Source organism: Sciurus carolinensis, chromosome 19 (genome assembly GCF_902686445.1).
Source record: "Sciurus carolinensis chromosome 19, mSciCar1.2, whole genome shotgun sequence".
NCBI lineage: Eukaryota > Metazoa > Chordata > Mammalia > Rodentia > Sciuridae > Sciurus > Sciurus carolinensis.
In genome coordinates, this window is record NC_062231.1 from 23,087,821 (window position 1) to 23,106,032 (window position 18,212).

An 18,212-nucleotide genomic window follows, 5' to 3' on the forward strand; every position below is an offset into this window, starting at 1 on the left:
GAGTAATGAAATGACGGATGGAATGAATATTTATCTGCAGAACACGGAGGAATATTTTCTCCTCAGTTTCTACAGTGATGAGGACCGACCACTGTTTGAAGATTACTGTAAACATAAATGACATTCAGAAAGAGGTCATTAGCCACACACGGTGGTGCAAGCCTCTAACTCCAACTACTCAGGAGGCCGAGGTAGGAGGATCGTGATTTAAGGTCAGCCTCCTGGGCACCACAGCGAGACCTGTCTCAGGAAAAAAAAAATAAAATAAAAAGGAACAGCAGCAAATGATAAAGAGATCCAAAAATCACAGAATTTTAACATTTGCCATTTTCGATGACAAGTCATATTATCATAGCTTGATAAAGCCCTCCTATTTTTGAGTACTATAGGGACAAGTTTAATAGAATATATGATGCCTTTGATGAATAGCTTTATTCAAATTCACACTGTCGTAATCACTGATGATGTTTCCAGAATGTACCTTTAATTATGATCACTCCACCAGACATGAAAACTAATCACATCAAAACTTATGTCAGAATCATTTTTAGCACAATTTCTTTAAACACAAACGGAATCGCTCCTATTAGTGGCCAAGGGAACTTTATATCGCACAACTCCAAAGTGCATTTTTGGAAATAGCGATTGAAAGCACATCTGGTCTCATCTGACCAGGTACAAAATAATATTCTTCTCATCACTTTGTTTGGTTTTCCTTCTGTACCTTCAACTCGACTGAAATCTTCATCTGTGAATTATCATCTTTTAGCATCCATTTCCAAAATGACAACTGTTAGAGTGAGTCAGAAGTCGTCCACTGCTCTCAAAGGATGGACAGATGCACGTGACCAAGAACCAAACCCCTCTTCTTTACAAACGTGGGGGTCTGCCTCTGTTAATCTATGACGTCATAGGAAATGTTACTAAGAGACCAATAACAAGTAAACTAGGATATAAATAGCACTTCAAATGGGTGACAAAATTCTCTGATATTTTCTCTCACTAACTGGTGAGGGCGGTAAATAAATACTTTAGGATTCTGGTCCTCTGCCTCATTCCTGAGAATCTCCAATTGCAGTACACGTGAGCACAGTGATATGCCAACCTTTCCCATGGCTATTTATTTCTCCTATCTATATGCCTTACGTCAGGGTGGTATTCCCTCTAACTCTAAGAACTGAGGTAGCATCTGTTTCACTACAGATTTTGAAAGAGGAAGACCAAGAGGTCTATGTAAAGATGATCGACATCACCAGTTAAGGGCTGGGGATGTGGTTGAGTGGCCTAGCACTCGCCTGGCATGCAAGAAGCCCTGGGTTCGATTCCCAGCACTGCACATACAGAACAAAACAGTGACCCCAACACTGAACATTACCAATCACCAGGGGGTTGTAAATCCAAACCTCATGCCTGTCAGCATGGCTATTATCAAAAAGACAAGAGATAAGTGTTGGCAAGGCTGTGGAGAAAAGGGAACCCTTGTACACTGTTGGTGGGAATATTAGTTGGTATCATCATTATGGAAAGTAATATGGTGGTTTAGGAATAAAAAATAGAATTTCCGTATGATCCAGCAATCCTGGTTGTAGGTATATACCCAAAAGAAGTGAAGTCAGTGTGTAGAAGATTACCTACCCTCCCACATTCCCTGTAGCCGTGTTCACAATAGCCAAGATGTAGAAGCAACCTAAGTGTCCATCATTCATGAATGGATGAATTAAATGTGTGACATATACACTATGAAATATTATTCAGCCTTCAAAAAGGAGGTACCATTCTTTGGGACAAAATAGATAAACCCAGATGAAAATGATGTAAAATAAGACAGACTTAAAAAGAAAAATGATGCATGGACTGACTTAGATGTGATATAAAAAAAAAATCAAGTCCACAGAAATAGACAGTAATTGGCTGATTCCCAAGAATAGGGAGGTGGGGGAATGGGAGGCAAGGGTCAAAGGACAAGTTACAGTTATAGAAGATGAGTAGGTCTAGAGATAGAACATACCGGGTGATGGTATTGGGAATTCGCCAAGAGATTCAAATTCAGGTATTCATTCCACAAAACACTCAGAGGAGAAACTATGTGAGGAGATGGAGATGTTAATGTAATTTCTTTGGCTATAGGAATCATTTCACTGTGTGTCTCCGTATATTGTGTGTATGTGTGTGTGTGTGTATTTTGCACATCTTAAATACATACATTTTTATTTTGCGATTCAGACTTTGCTTTTTATTTTTGGTACTGGGGATTAAACTCAGGGCCACCCAACCACTGAGCCACATCTCCAGTCCTATTTTGTATTTTATTTAGAGACAGGCTCTCACTGAGTTGCTTAGTGCCTTGCTGTTGTTGAGGCTGGTATTGAGCTCAAGATCCTCCTGCCTCAGCCTCCCCAGCAGCTGGGATGAGAGGCGTGAGCCACCGCACCCAGCTTCAGCAACCTTGCTTTGTGAAAGTGTCTTTACTTCGTCGTCCTGTGGGGGAGACATCAGTACTGAGAAAAGAAGTAGTCAGGTGGTATTGCTGAGTGAGGGAATCAGATCCAGTACACGAGCGGAGGACTGAGTCCATGATCCAGCATCTCCCAAACTCCGCTTTCTAGGCCTCCCAATGAAGTTTAAGAAAGAACTAACACTTGACTTTCTAAATATTAGTAGAGAAAACAATATCAATATAAAAAGCAGGCTGTACGCTATTTTGAAGAACATCATTGATTACAGCATTTACTTGCAGCGCTTTATATACTAAATGGTGACAAAATAGACATAAATTCACCAAGACAGACAAAATGAGAAGACAAAATTTGAGGCACTAAATGAATTTCAATGACTTTAAATTGACTTTGCAACAGGTTTGACCCTATGTAAGGAGAAAACTCTTTCTTGTGTCAGTCACTCCTTGGGGATTTAGGAATAGAGAATTTTGATCTCTAGAATGTTCTTCTACATCATCGGGAGGTGGGCAACCGATATACCTGAAAGGATATGCCAGGGTTGGATATGTGTCCCCAAATCTTGCTGTGTTAAAGGCTTGGTCTCCAGCGTGGGACCACTCTGAGGTGGTGGTGACTTTAGGAGGTGGGGTCTGTAAGAGGTTTGCAGGGCACTTCTTGAAGGGGATAGCAGGACCTCAACCCTGTGCTCTTCCTCCTCTTTGCTTCCTGGCTACAAGGTGAGAAGCTGGCTCCATCACGTTTCCTGCCTGACATCCCTAGCGCAGTTCTGATAGGTCTGCCCAGCCATGGTCTGGAGGGTTTAAAACTGTGAGACAAAATATACCTTTTCTCTTTATAAGTTAATGATCTCAGGTATTTTGTTATAGTAACAGAAAGCTGACTGAAACAGGATAAGAAACAGGGTGTCTGAATGGTTAGTAACCAAAAACAACTGAGGGTGGGGAAATCATACCTGCAAACAAGGACATGAAGACCTTTATACGGGAGCCACTGAAACCCAGGCCTTGCTACTCCTTTCAGTTCCAAGAACATTTGAGGCTGGACCTCTGTTCTCCAAGCAGAAAATGGAGGACTGTTATCTTAGTAACCAATGAGCCTAAGAGAAAATATCTCCACCTGGTTACCTTAGGAATTTCCTGAGGAAAGAGCCCAGCCAAATCATCTTAGTGTGACATGCAATAAATCAGTAAGCCCCAAAACTTGATTAGAGCCTTCTTAAGATTTGTAGTGCCCTCTGCTTAGCTATGAGTCCACAACTAAAATTCACAAGGTCCCTCTGTATAATTCTTAATAAAGGATACGGAATGAAACAAAGACAGGAACGCAGTCTGGGGACATAGAAATCATTCAGGGAAAATAAACTAGCAAAAAAAATCCATAAGCAATATTTTCAGGGAGAGAGAGAGAGAAAAAAAAAAAAAAGCAAGATGTTACATGAGGAACCAGTCGTAAAGCCAAAGGACACTTAGAAAAATTTTAAAACCTGGGAGAGCAAAAATTCAATAAGTGATCTGGAAGATAAAGTTGAGGAAATCTCCTAGAAGTTTGGAATCCCACAAAGTCAGGAAAGAAAAAAGCAAAAACATATACACACACCCACACATACACATATATGCTGTAAGGCCAACCCTGAGGTTCTGGCGAGGGGCGGTGGAGGATTAGAAAAATAAAGGTTCACATGCATAGATTTTGCAGATAAAGCTACCATGAGGTGGAGTCTGCTCTCTGATGGAGAAGCAGATCTAAAGAGTCACACCAGGGCCTGGGGAGACAGCTCAGCTGGTAGAGTGCTTGCCTTGCAAGCACAAGGTCCTGAGTTCAAACCCCAGTACCGCCAAAAAAAAGAGTCATGCCCCCCACCTTTATTTATATATGACTGGTTATCAGGTTAAAGACCACACAAGCATTACTCTTTGTACTCAGAGAGTTACAGAAGCTTAGAAACATCTATGCAGGTTTTCCACAGCTGCAATGCGCAACGTTTTAGGAGTTCTGGAAGGCTCTCAGGAAGGTCCACTGTTTGAAGTTACTGTGAAGGGGGAGGCCCAGGAGCAGCAGAGCTGGTGATCCCTGTGATTGCCTAACAGGAGAATTCCTCTATCCTCAGGAGCTACGGGCCTGAGATCAAGGTCAAAGCTGATAAGACTCTTCCGCAGAGCCTCCTCAGGCAGGGCCTTAGCAAAGGAGCTAGGCATTCTATGCGCTTGCCTAACAACCTTCCCAGGAACCAGGCGGCCACAGCCATGAGGTCATCAGAGACCCCCAACCTCAGTCAAGATCTCCCATTCTCTGTCACAATTCTCCGTGTGTGTGTGTGTGTGTGTGTGTGTGTGTGTGTATGCATACACACACATGCATACATACATATACACATATGTGTGTGGTGCATATATATATACATGGGCACACACATCCGTGTATATTATATACATTTACATATATGGATACAAACCAGAGTAACACTTCAGGAAAATGGAAGATTTACATAAAAGGGTTTTCAGAAAACCAATAAAGTACAATAGTAAATGACGCAAGAAGATAATCTAGGACCAGAGTGTAAGAATTTCTAGGGTGACAAAGCCCATCAGATGCCCTGTGTAATTACCGGGAATCGACAAACCGTGGCACATGGCCCTGGGTTTGTGGAATATGGGGAAACACCAGCTTCTGGAGAAAGAGAGAAAAGATGTTAGGAAAAACAGATCAGATACCAAAGTGGTTTCAGCTTTCAGGGCAGAATAACATCCCTAAATTTCTATTCTGGAATTCTATTTCCTACTAAACCATCAATCCAACGCAAGCAGAGAATCAAGACTTTTTCCAACACAACATGAAAAGCGTTTCTCTTGAATTACTTTTACAAAACCCATTGGAAGATTTAAACTACCAAAATCAGGGAATATTTTTTAAAGAAGAAAGGCTTTTTTTAATTTTTTTTTTATTTTTTAAAGGAATAGAGGTCTAACAGTAAAGGGCAAGTTGATACCATAGGGAGAAAACAGAGACTGACTTGGGAAATGAATTATTGTCAAGTTCATAGAAAACTAAGCAAACGAAACAGAAAAGCCAACACAGGAAAATCAAAGCTAATGTCCACAATAAAATGTGGACTGAGGAAAACAAACAAGGAAATCAGTGTGATGGAGTCTGTCTCTACCTCTAGCAAACTGGAAACGCAGGAGTTATAATCTTTATTTAATATACTTTTCTGCTTCAGACATAAAATGCATATGACCAGAATGTTTAATATGCTCTTGGCCCTGTGTGTGATGATCTGCTGAGACACGTGTTGAAGGAGATTAAAATCTACATGCAGCCATGGAAATGACAGTCCACCACAGGCAAAAGAGAATTTAATTTCAGTGCACAAAGTAATCACGGACAATATATTCCAGGTTACCTGCCGCCACCGTTACCCATTTATCTTCCACTTCAATATTCAAATTAAAGTAAATATTAAAAGGCGGCCATCCACCCCAGAGTAAAAGAAACAAATGAAGAACTCCGTGAAGAAAGCAATTGTTCAACATTCGAGTCCGCCTATCATGCAAGAATGCTGTCTAAGCAGGCCAGGTTACACTGAATATTTTCTTGGAAAGTAATAACGCAAGATATAAACCTCGATCCTCTTTATTAACAAATAATCAAGACAGGGCCTGCCATCTATTCAGGAAGAGCGGGCCCTGCAGCTTCGGCTTATTGAATTAGATACACCAATTACTCAGTTTCAAAGCTGTTAGTTCTTCATAGGCAATGAGTACATATTTACAGCATCTTATTTATATTTTTATAAATAGATAATGTTCCCTTGACGGTTTTCCAACCCTCACTTTATGCTGGGCCATCACAAGTTAGAGTAGTTTTTTTTAGAGGAAGATGGAATTAGGAATCAGGAATTCCTAGTTTAATCTTGCCTGGCTGTAAGACTTGGTGCAAAGAGGGTGTTTTCTTTTGGACTTTTTTAATGTCACAATGAGACAAGTTAAAATAAAAGCCAAAAAAAGGAGAAGCTGGGGGATGGGAATAGAGCTCAGCTGGCAGAGTGCTTGCCCAGCAGTGCACATAGGCCCTGGGTTCAATCCCCACCACCAAAATATAGAGAAGCTGAACTCAGTTCCTATCATTATTTGTTTCTCCTCTCTCCACCGCTTGGCCCCCACTCCTCTTTTGTCCTTGGAAACTTTTGCTAATGGCTTTCTCAGGATCTACAGAGAGAAAATGTAGTGAGCCTCTGAGGGTCATTAATATCTTCATGACACAGACTATTCAGACTAAACCAACACAAACAAACAAACAAAAACCTCAGAAGTGAGCCAGGCACAGAGGCACACACCTGTGATCCTAGTGGTTCAGGAGGCTGGGTCAGGAGGATTGCAAGTTCAAAGCCAGCCTTAGCAACTTAGAGAGGTCCTGTCTCAAAATAACAAACAGAAATGACTGGGGAGTGTGGTTCAATGGTTAAGACTCCCTGGCTTCAATCTGCAGTACCAAAAAAAAAAAAAAAAAAAAAAAAAAAAGGTACTATAAAACCAGTAAGAGTGAGAATAACCCCTTTAAGCTGGGCATGCTGGCACAGGCCTGTAATTCTGGCAGCCTAGAAAGCTGAGGCAGGAGGATCGTGAATTCAAAGCCAGCATCAGCAACTTAGTGAGGCCCTAAGTAACTCAGAGAGACCCTGTCTCTAAATAAAATGCAAAAAAGTCTGAGAATGTGGCTCAGTGGTTAAAGTCCCCTGGATTTCCTCCCCAGCACAGAAAACAAAACAAAACAAAACCTTCAAATTCCTCCCTAGTAAGTAAAGGGTCAGTTGTTACAATGCCAAAGCCTGTGCATTTAAGCATTTAGGACATGATGTCTTATAGAGTAGACACCCTCTACTCTTTATTATGAAGAATAAAAAAAAAATGACACAATTAACTCTAACCCATAATAGCCTTAATTTTCAAAGTTAAGAAAATCTTGAACAGTAGCAAAGATGCAAAAATCTAAAATCCATTAATATGGCTTTTCCCTGTATGCCACAGCATGTCCATGCAAGAAAAATAAAAAAATCTATTGCTTCAGATACTTGGAGATTCCATCCAAAGAACCCATTCTCCAGTTCTCAAACACTGTGAGCCAAACTGTATGCAGATGGGAAGAGGAAGGGCTTGCTTCAGGGACTGCACCTTCAGGAGCTTTTTTCCTACTTTTTTTACTTGAAATTTGGTCTTGGAGTCTCCAGCATTCACTCTGCACTCTTTTCATTAGTGGCATGGGAAAGAAAATTTCACTCTGCCCGGAATAATAATTCATTATGCATTTTCTCACCTTGAATATAATTTTCACCACTAGTAACTTATAAATCAAAATCTTTTTTATTAACATGCTTTAAATTATTCTTTGTAGGAAATCATTAGCGTGGCATCGAACACTTTCCGGGAGATATTAGTGTGCAGGGCAGACTTTTTCGGGTGTTTTCTAGCACTCCGATGTGACAGATGTATGCCAACAGTCTTGTTTGCGTGGAATTGTACGTTTGGTCTCCTCCATTGGGCTGGACCAGACACCTCTAGGCCTGGAAAATGCCTTCTGAAGCCATAGAGTCTTAAATTATCTACCTGCCTTGGGTTTTTCTCTTAGCAAAGGTAAACCCACATCAGGGAGCACTCTCTTTGCACTGGGGAAAACAGAGAGGCCCTTTCTGGAGGCTGGTATAATAAAGACTTCTATCACAAAGAATAAACAACTAAATGAGCAGCAATAAACTTAATTTGCACATTAGATATGCTTTTCCGAGTTCCGACATTTCGGTTGAAAATAATGCTGAAGCAATGAGGCCTATAATTGAACATCTACAACTTCTCGAGTGGGAAAACCAAAACAAATGTTGCCTGCAAACAAGATCATTTTTATAGCCTGCTGCTACTCTGCTTTTTAATAATTTTCCAAATGCCAGATCGAATAATTCCCCCTTTTATGTGATTTTCTTATACCTCTTGGTGTATGTACACAAGGCAATTTTAATCTAAGTCCTCCAAAATAAAAGCCCTTAAACTCTCTTTCCTCCCGAGTCCCTGTCTGTGCCTATGGGACACGTCCTCAAATTACACTGGGCATCTTGCAAGGAGCTGGCAAGGCAGCAGCTAATTGCACTCGAGATGTTTGAAAGGAAAATTGCCCGATCCTGCTGCATTAGTGAAAATAGAAATTTCCGGCATACAGTGCGGAGAGCTTCAGAATCCTCTTAACGCAGATAAGCCATATCAGCTAAAAACTAAGCCGGAAAATATCTTACTCTTGTAACCATTATCTTTTTACATGTTATCTAACAACAACATTTCTTGCATGACTGAGGCTGATAAGTAAATCCAAAGAGGAGAGGAGCGTTTTATCAGCTGTCCTGAAATTTCTCATTTGCTCCTTACCACCCTGTTATCTTTCAGGTCACTCGAGACTGATTTTGGATTGAGAAAACAAATTATATTTGACTCTGAAATGATAATCTGATGAGCATCTTAAATGAGAAAAAACACAAACACATACACATACACAAATATTAAGCCATCTTAAAAACCAGTTGGCTATGCACTTAATAGTTTTTTTAAAACAATGGTTAAATCCATGCATGGTGTTACGACTCCTTCCAAGACAAAAGCTTCCGATGAGGAGGTTATAAAATAATAATTCTTTGGCACCGATAGGTACAACATTCCTGCATGAAAGCATATTAGAGACAGTAGTCTAAGTAAGAGATTGTGCATGGTGATAGTCCCAGAATCCAAAACAGGTTACACTTCACAGACGACAAAAAAAGCAAAGTTTCTAAACATGTTTTTTAAAAGTTTTGTTTGTTTTTGGTAGCAGGGATTGAACCCAGGGACTCTTAACCACTGAGCCACATCTTTAGCCCTCTTTTTATATTTTATTTAGAGCAGGGTCTCATGGAGGTGCTGAGGCTGGCTTTGAACTTGCGCTCCTCCTGCCTCAGCCTCCCAAAGCCATTAGGATTACAGGCATGCACCACCACACCTGGCTCTAAATACGTTTTTATTCATATTATAGATACAATGTGTGCTAATGAAGTTATTCCACTATTTGTATAATTAAGTTTATATGTTTGTATTGTGTAGGGTGGTGCTTGTCAATGACAAAGAAACAGGACCCCCAAATTCCTTATAATGACATGTGGGTAAAATATAACCCCGAATCTATGATTAGATATAATGTGTGATAACACCTTGCTAATCATACATATTGAAATCAATTATATTAAATGGACTTTTTTTTGTATGTGCAAATCCCCTTCTGATGCTGTTCTCAATAGAACATCAGTGAATTCTCTTTACAAAGTCTTTAGGATTTTAAGGTAGCTACAGATTTTTCAGCAGAGCTGGGAACCCCACATGTATTAGAAATGCACAACTACAAACCTTAAAATTGGAAAAGTGAAAGCATTTAAAACTTGTTATTTTCCTGAGATGATCTCTTTTTTTTCCCCCCTCTTTCTTTCTTGCCAAGTATTTCTAGAAGCTTAAATTCTGAAAAATTGAAAACTATCCCATTTTAGACAAAGATGTCAGGAAGGAAATTATCCTTTTGAACTCAGTGGTGTAAGATGGTGACCTTTCAATCAATAAATCAATATATACTGGACACTGTGGCCCCTGACGATGTTCTAGGAATTGTGGCTCATCATTGATTAGAACAGACAAAAATCTCTGCCCTCTTTATGTTTCTGTTCAGAAAGGGAAGAAAGGACAAAACAAAACAAAACAAAAAACCCAAAACTTAATAAAAAGTTTGTAAGGAGATTAACAATGCTGCAGCAGAAGAGTGAGACTAATTAAAGTGGCCAGAAACATCAAGTGGCCTGTTAAACTTCAAGAGCCCTCGAGAAGAATACCAGCAGGAGACAGAAAGTTAAGTCCGGTTATTTTAAACTAAGTGATTATTTTCCTCCTGCAGAGAGAGGAGTGTACGTGGGGATTGAGGTGTACTTTATAAATATCTCAAAAACAGATAAACATATGACTAAATCAACTTTTCACGGCTGTGACCAAAATACCTGACCAGGACAATGTAGAGGAGGAAAAATTTGTTTGGGTTCAGGGTTTCTGAGTTTCAGTCTCTGGTCAACCAGTTCTCCAGCTCATTGTGGTGGAGGAGGAAAGGGTCAGCTCACAGCAACAGGGCAGCAAAGAGAGGGACCGGGAGGCGGGGCCACAGGCACCCACCTCCTCCAGCCACACCCCACCTGCCTGCACTCAATCACTCAGCCATTGGAACTAGGATGGAAAGAGGAGGCTAGAGGTCTCCCAAGCCAATCATTTCACCTAAGAAAACTCCTGCATCAACAGGGATCATAGCCAATCCACAACACTTATTTACATCATCAGAGCTAGGACCTGTATCTTGCAGAGAACAAGGAAATAGCCCACATCTGAAAAACACAATCGTTATCATCAGACCAAAGCACAGTTCAGGAGCATCTAAGTTTCTCGGTCAGTTTTTATGGGAGTCTTCTCCATTTATTTCTCTCTCAATAGTTATTCATAGACAGTGAGCATCAAGATGCTGAAGGTTTAAGAAACCTTGGAGGAAGAGAGGCTATTCATTCAGTTCAGTCCATCCAAAAACTTTTCTGGTTTTCTTCTTAGGCTTCGGAGTGAATGATGCTCAGTATTTTATTTTAATAGCAAAATCTTTGGTCCAGCTATGGTATTCTGGACCACACACTAGTATAAACCACCAGTATGCTACACAAATTTTGTTTTAAGAAATATGTTTCTACTACAGATATCTTTATTCTTTCCCATTTTCTATTTTAATGACTCCAAATTTCTCTACACCTGGAAGATTTAACTTTGTAATGACAATAGCTTTTTTTTTTTTAAATTCTCCACGTTTTCAACTTCTGCTATAATTAAATAAGTGCACACTACCTACATCTTTTCCATTTGTGATGATGTAAACATTCTCCCCCTTTTCTCCCCTTACTGAATGCATTATTTTTTTTTTCAAATAAGTCGCATGTTTTGGTATGAGTTTTGTCAGAATATTGCTAAAGAAAGATCCTCTTATAAAATACAGCCGTAGCGTGTATCTTGAAACACAAAGTCCATCTCTGTCTTAAAAATCGATGACCACACAGTCTTAAGGAAGTGATTTTTTTTTTTTTTTTTTTTTTCCAATATGTACCTCCCTGTTTGGGTCTTGACACATCAAATTTCATCAGTCACATTTCCTCAGAGTGAGCCAGGGAATTGTCGACATAATGTAATAAGTTTGAGACAAGTTGGCAGAAATATCTTCCAGAGATAAAGGTGGGTATTTATTTTTCATAAGCCATAAATGATGGCTGAAGACTAGCGGCTAATTTCTTTTTATTGAATAGATTTTGATTTTTAATAGAAAAGATGAGAAAGCACCAATTGCTGAATGTAATCATTTGGGCTTAATTAGCTGCTCGAACTGCTTTATTAAGACAATGATTTTCATCATCCAGGAGGCAAGAAAGGAGAGAAGTGACATCGCTTCCAGTAAACATACTGGTTTTATGAGATGAGATTTAATAAAGCAGCAAAAATGGAGAAAAGACACTTCTAGGACTAATGATGTCCCCTGGTGATAAATGTAGGTACACTCGGATTGGCAAGTTTAAAAGTCTTAAAAATACAGTATGCAATTTTACCGTCCCAAATTGTATGATCTTATCAGTTTACTGTAATAGGAATGTAATAAGGACTCCTAAGAACCCCAGGGGTTCAGTGCCTTCCCTTTGGAAAGAAATGCTCATTCAGGTCGCTGCATTTCACTCCCTATATACCTCAAGTTACATAAACGATCTGGGTATGTATCTGGTACCCTTATATGCATGTGACTGTTTCAAGCCAAATGAGAGCTTCTGAATGACATTTAGCCAAGAAAAATTATCAGTCAGTGACTTTATGACAATGTCCTTGGCCCCATACGCTAAGGTATATGTGAGAATTCAAAGATAGATTTTGACTATGCCAAATTACAGCACTGACCACATTTTCAACTGCCAAAGGCTTCAATCTACCATGGTATTCTCTAGGCAAAGACTGCACAGCCACAGAATGCTGAAATAAATTGTAAAGTAGAATTTTTACACATATAATAAGATACAAGTTTGACACAGGTAATTGGGTCATGGTATGCACATGTATCTCCAACATGCGTCGAGCATAAATGAAGTTAATAAATTACCTTTGACCACGAGGCTGCCGGTGCTCCTGGCAACACCAAATTGATTTGTGGCTACACACGTATATGATCCGGCATCCGACCTGGTAACATTTTGTATTTTGAGGCTACCATCCTCCAAGAGAAAGACTCTAAAAAAAATGATTAATAGAAGAAAGGTCATTCAATAGCAATAAATCATAACCGCGTACTTTCACTTTCAAATATCACTAAATTTATGGCTATCTACAATGAGTTCATTCCCTTCCTATTTATTCTTATTGTTACTCGTGATCAATTTCTAAATCTAAGTGTCAGAACGAATGGCGTGAGTTTTTATTGTGACACCCTACTTATGATTATTTTACGGTAACTTGAATTTTCGTTGTTATTTTAGTGCACATTCAAAATCAACAGACAAGATGACCTCACGTACATGTATGACTGCATGACCCATGTGATCCTGCAACATGGACAATCAGAAAATGAGAGATGACACTCCATTTATGTAGGATCTATCAAAATGCATAAATGCATTCTACTGTCACGTACAACAGATTAGAACAAATAAAAAAAATCAGATGAGTGCATGGTATCATAATACCCACCTAATGCATGAATAAGAAATGTTACTACTGTGCATTTTGTAAAGCCAACTCACTTTTGACAGTTGAACTTGGCTTTGCAAATGTTTTCATAAGAAGAGAGGGAAAAAATGGAAAGAAAAAAGCACCTGCCCAATTTTAGGCTTCTATTTTTTTTTTGTGGCTTACAAATTCAGAGAGCCACCTTTTAAACCCTGTTGCCACAGTACTGACAGTAGCCAGGGTTCTTCCAAAGTGCCTGACAACAAACTGATTTTTAATGACTGGTTTTTAAAAGAAAGCAAGGCAAGACGATTTGCATGCATGTCATATCCATTAACAATAACAAAACAGCATTGGTTGCATCGCAAACAAATCATTGTCTCTAATACGTGTAGAACATGAAATGTAGCTAATATAATTAATTACCCAATTTGAAACACAGAGAATATCAGTCAACTACAATTTCTATGAAACCAGTTTCTAACGTTGGGTTTATCGTGACTGAAGGATACCAGATTTCGTTAGTACACCGAAAAGAACCACATCCGGGTTTCAGAATGTTCCAGGGATGTAATCAGCTTTTTAAAAAGTTATTGTGCTACAGTATTTTCCAATAGCAGATATTTGCTATCTTATTAAATTTCTGAAATGTTCAGTTTCATAGATCCCAGTTTGCATTAAGAATTGAATTATATTTTTATTGACACAGTCACAAAGGTATTCTAGCATACAGCAGATTTCTGGCCAGATACAATTCTTCATTTGATTTAATTAGAAGAGGTCAATGTGAGAAATAGTTACATGCATCATTTACCTCTAGTATTTAGGAATGATGAAGAATTTTTTTCAACAGCATGAAAACATTGAATATTGGCCGATAAAACATTTTACATGCTAAAACAAATATATCACTGTATTCTAAATGCCATCAAATGAATTTCCTTTATAAGAAAAAAAAAAAAAAAAACTAAACTAAAAAAGAAGTAACACCCCAACCAAGATCAAACTTTATAAAAGCAACTGACATTTTCAGATAAGGCAGAATGCACATGGAAGATTTTAATTGATGGTTTTGGTAACATTCAGAAAGAAAGATAAGGATCGATTTTTCATTCTATTCTTCGTTTGGAATATATTAGAAAGATACTTTATCTGGATTTTGGGTCATTACGTATCAATGAAAAATAGAAAACAGTCTATCCTTACTGCTGAACAGGACCCTCTGGCATTTAAAAGAAAAACTAGGGCCAGATGCAGAAAAGCTAGGCTACCTGTAAAAGAGAGGAAAGACATTCTGATAATAAAACTGGGGAATTGCATATACAATGAGCTAATAGACTTACAGCAAAGAAAATAGAAGGCGATTACGTAATTGCACATTGCAGATACAGTGTTTATCAGTGTTTAAGGTTGGGGTTCTACTATTAACAGATAATAGATCACGAACGTATGTACAGAAATGTTTGAGCCTCATACAATCAAGGAAAGGAGCCCCAGCATCTAATAGTGACGTGAATTTAAATTATATTATATTCAAACTATATTGCATTTAAATGGTGTAAAATTATGTTGTTGTTTTGTTCTATTTGAAGACCTCATGAATGTGAGGCAGACTCTGTCCTGACCTACATCCCTAGTCCTTCCCTAGTCATTCCAATGCATAACTGAAAGTGGGACAAAGTTTGTCTTCTTCATTTATTCAGTACATATTTGTGACATTCCCACTATGTTTGTAGCAATAGGTTAGGTAGCACAATAGGGAAGTGAGATATAAAATGTGTTAAATATCCAGGGTACTCTTTTCCATGATATGAGAACTCAGATGTCAGATTTTAAGGAGGTCACAAGCCATTACTGGGCACTGAGTCTACGCAGGTCTCCACTCAGTGTGGAATAATTGTCATCTCCTGGAATCCTTGACACAGACCGCTGGGCTACTCTGGATCTATGTCCATGGTAGAAGCCAGGGAGCAGGCCCAGAGAGAAGCTAAGTGCCTCACGGCACCCACGTGGCCCTGCAGAGCCCAAATCCCAACCCGTCTTCCCATTAGCTGAGGAAGTATTTATTTTAGCAAATATGCCCTCACTGTAGCTTTCCAAAACACATTCTGCTTATGGTTTCTAGAACCAACATGAACTTGATCTTCCATATAGATGTGTGTGTGTGTGTGTATAATATTATTTACGTAGAGTGAGCTTTAATAGTGCAGTTTCTTAATCTGAACTTTGCAAAGTACAATAACTCCCCGAAACATGAAATGTTGGTTTCTGTGCCTGTAAACACATTTTCCAAGGTTCTGGGTGTTCCTGAGATCTTACAGGCAGGCTCAGGACTGTATCCTGTGCTCCGGTAGAGTTTTAACCACAGACACCTGGATGTGTGGTGGTAATAATAGTGTGGATTTTAGGAATTAGTTTTCATCTTCTCTTATGCAAGTGGAGTCTCATTAGCAAAGTGGGTGACAATGTGGGCTTGGGAGTCAACTGCCTTGTGACTGAATCAGAGCCTCAACTTTCAATATTTGTGTGACCAGAGCCAAAGCTAATGAACACTCCAAATCTTCAGGTTTTTTTCCCGTGTGGCTCAGTGATATTCATATTACCTCTGTCGCAGAGTCAGTTGGGTTAAATGATACTGATGGTTTAAAATGTTTAAGAATGTCCTTTACTCCCATTTGAAGTCAGTAAGCACGTTGTTAATGAACCAATTTATTTTTCTCACAGTGTAAGCACTTCTTTAAGTCCATGGGGAATAATGACAATGGGGCAGGAGGAAATGTTTTGTCCCAGTTCAGTTTGTACAAAGGCGTCCGAAAGATAGAGAGCAGGCTTGGAAAAAAAAAAACAAAAATGATCGACACATACCATGTGTGTGGGTTTTTGAGATGCAGTGTGGGGATCTGACTGGCGTATACTTGGGTAGCGACCGTGTCAGAGAACTGACATGTTGGTCTCCTTATGGTTTGGCCATTCCTTTATGAGGAATACATTTGCATCCCTCTCCCTTTGACATTTTGAGATATGGAATGCAGTTTTTAAAATATATATATATTTTTAGTTGTAGACGGACACAATGTCTTTATTTTATTTATTTATATTTATATGGTGCTAAGAATCGAACCCAGTACCTCACACGTGCTAGGCAAGCGCTCTACCATGGAGCCACAACCTCAGCCCATGGAGTGCACTTTTTTCTTAATGAAACTCACCTGCTGTACCACAAAACACCAGCCCTTCATCCTCGTATCACACAAGAACGCTGCTCCTGCTGTCTACCTCTCCCTATTCTCAGCTCTGGTAACCACCATTCAGCTCAACTTGTGTGAGGTCAGCTTTTTAAAATCCCACGTAATAAAGTGAGATGATGCATTCAGTGTTTGTCTTTCTGCGCCTGGCTTATTTCCTGTAAGAAAACGTGGTTCAGGCCACAGTGGAACACTATGTAGTCATGAAGAAGCAGGGCGTTCTGCTATAGATGACAACATGGATGGATGTGGAAGACTACCAGGCTGTTAAGCAAGGAGCCTGATGCTAGCAAAACTGTCCCCAGGACTGTTTAACTGCTTCCAGTCATCTCTCAATTCAAATCTTTCCAATCCATGGTGTTTCAATTTTTATTTTGGGAGTGGTATGTTGATTGTCATAAAAATTAATTAAATGCTAGGCACCCACCCAATTCTTCTCCTTTGCTGACATTAACATTTGGGTGCTTGCTCTCCTTCATGATTTAGGCCACTCTTTTGGATTCTTGTGTTGGCTGTTCCTGGTGCCTTCTGTCTTAAAGTGCTCATACCTGGTGAAACTGGGCAATGTGACTTTAACTAACCTGTTTTGATCATTTCCCGGACTGTTGTGGTTCTGTTGTCACCAAGTTCTGACACTTGACTTGTGGTGTCTGTTTCTTCCACTAGGACCCTTTCACATTTCAGTAAAATAATACTCTTTCTTTCAAGTCTTTTTTCTCAACTCTCCTTTTAATTAGGATATTTCGACGGTTCACAGAATTGAATAGAAAAATTTCCCCCCAAACGACCAACGCTTAGTATTTCTATTTAGATGATTAAATTACAAATCATGACATTTGCATTTAAAATGTTCCGCAAAAAAATTGTGAATTTAAAGACATTTACATGTGTAGATGTAATATGACTATTCAATGGATAGAAAAATTAATGGTTAGCGTTGTAATGTACCCCATTATTTCTCTAATTGCATGATGGGTGTAAAAAGGTAGAAATTCAGAACAACAAGCTGTGTGTGCCTGACAGGCAAATGACATTGGGTAGATTTTCCGGTGTCATTAGAAAATAGAGTATGTAGAAACGGAGCCAGCAGCACATGTAAACATTTCAAGGTTAACTGAGAAGTTGAAGGCAGAGTTTATGGAGTGATTGAACACGCAATGTTTCAATCTTCTGACTTTCGGGGAGGTAGGCAGGGTAGAGAAGAAAACAGAGTAACAGACGGCCTGTTCATTTGCTTGATTTTATATCCATCCTCTCCCACATGATAGGCTATTGTGAGTAGAACCCCAGGAAGATAGAACATCACATCAGATCCTCTGCCGGGCTTTATCCTTCCTCTCCTCGGTTTCCTGTGCACCATAAACTAAATATGTAGAAGTTAATATTCACACCTATTTTATAACTCCAATTAATCTAACCTGTGTGCAATATTTAATTTACTTATATATACAGAAAACAGATCTACGTCTGTGCATGCCAAAGTATGAAGAGAAATTGAAAATGGCTCTCATTTTTATTCTCATTTGGTGTCCACCATACCCGATGCCACACTTTGAGGACAGAGAAGATGAACAATAGCTAAATTTCTTGAACTAAAAGAAATTAGGACATTGGGCAATTATAATTTCTTATTGCTGAAACTAGAGCAATATTGCTATTTTTATAGAGAGATTATTAACTGGAGTATTGCTTCCAGTTCTGTCTAAAGATAATACTGTGGACCATGAAATTTT

General features: G+C 39.1%; 1 protein-coding gene across 2 annotated transcripts in view; it reads right to left on the reverse strand.

The window, feature by feature from the left end:
* Positions 1–18,212, reverse strand: part of Cntn6 (contactin 6) — a 176,791-nt gene that overhangs the window by 39,056 nt on the left and 119,523 nt on the right. For both annotated transcript variants that reach the window (XM_047534747.1, XM_047534746.1), the window contains one exon: positions 12,672–12,799. In XM_047534747.1, the coding sequence (XP_047390703.1) occupies positions 12,672–12,799 (128 nt within the window). The remainder of the gene's footprint in view (positions 1–12,671; positions 12,800–18,212) is intronic.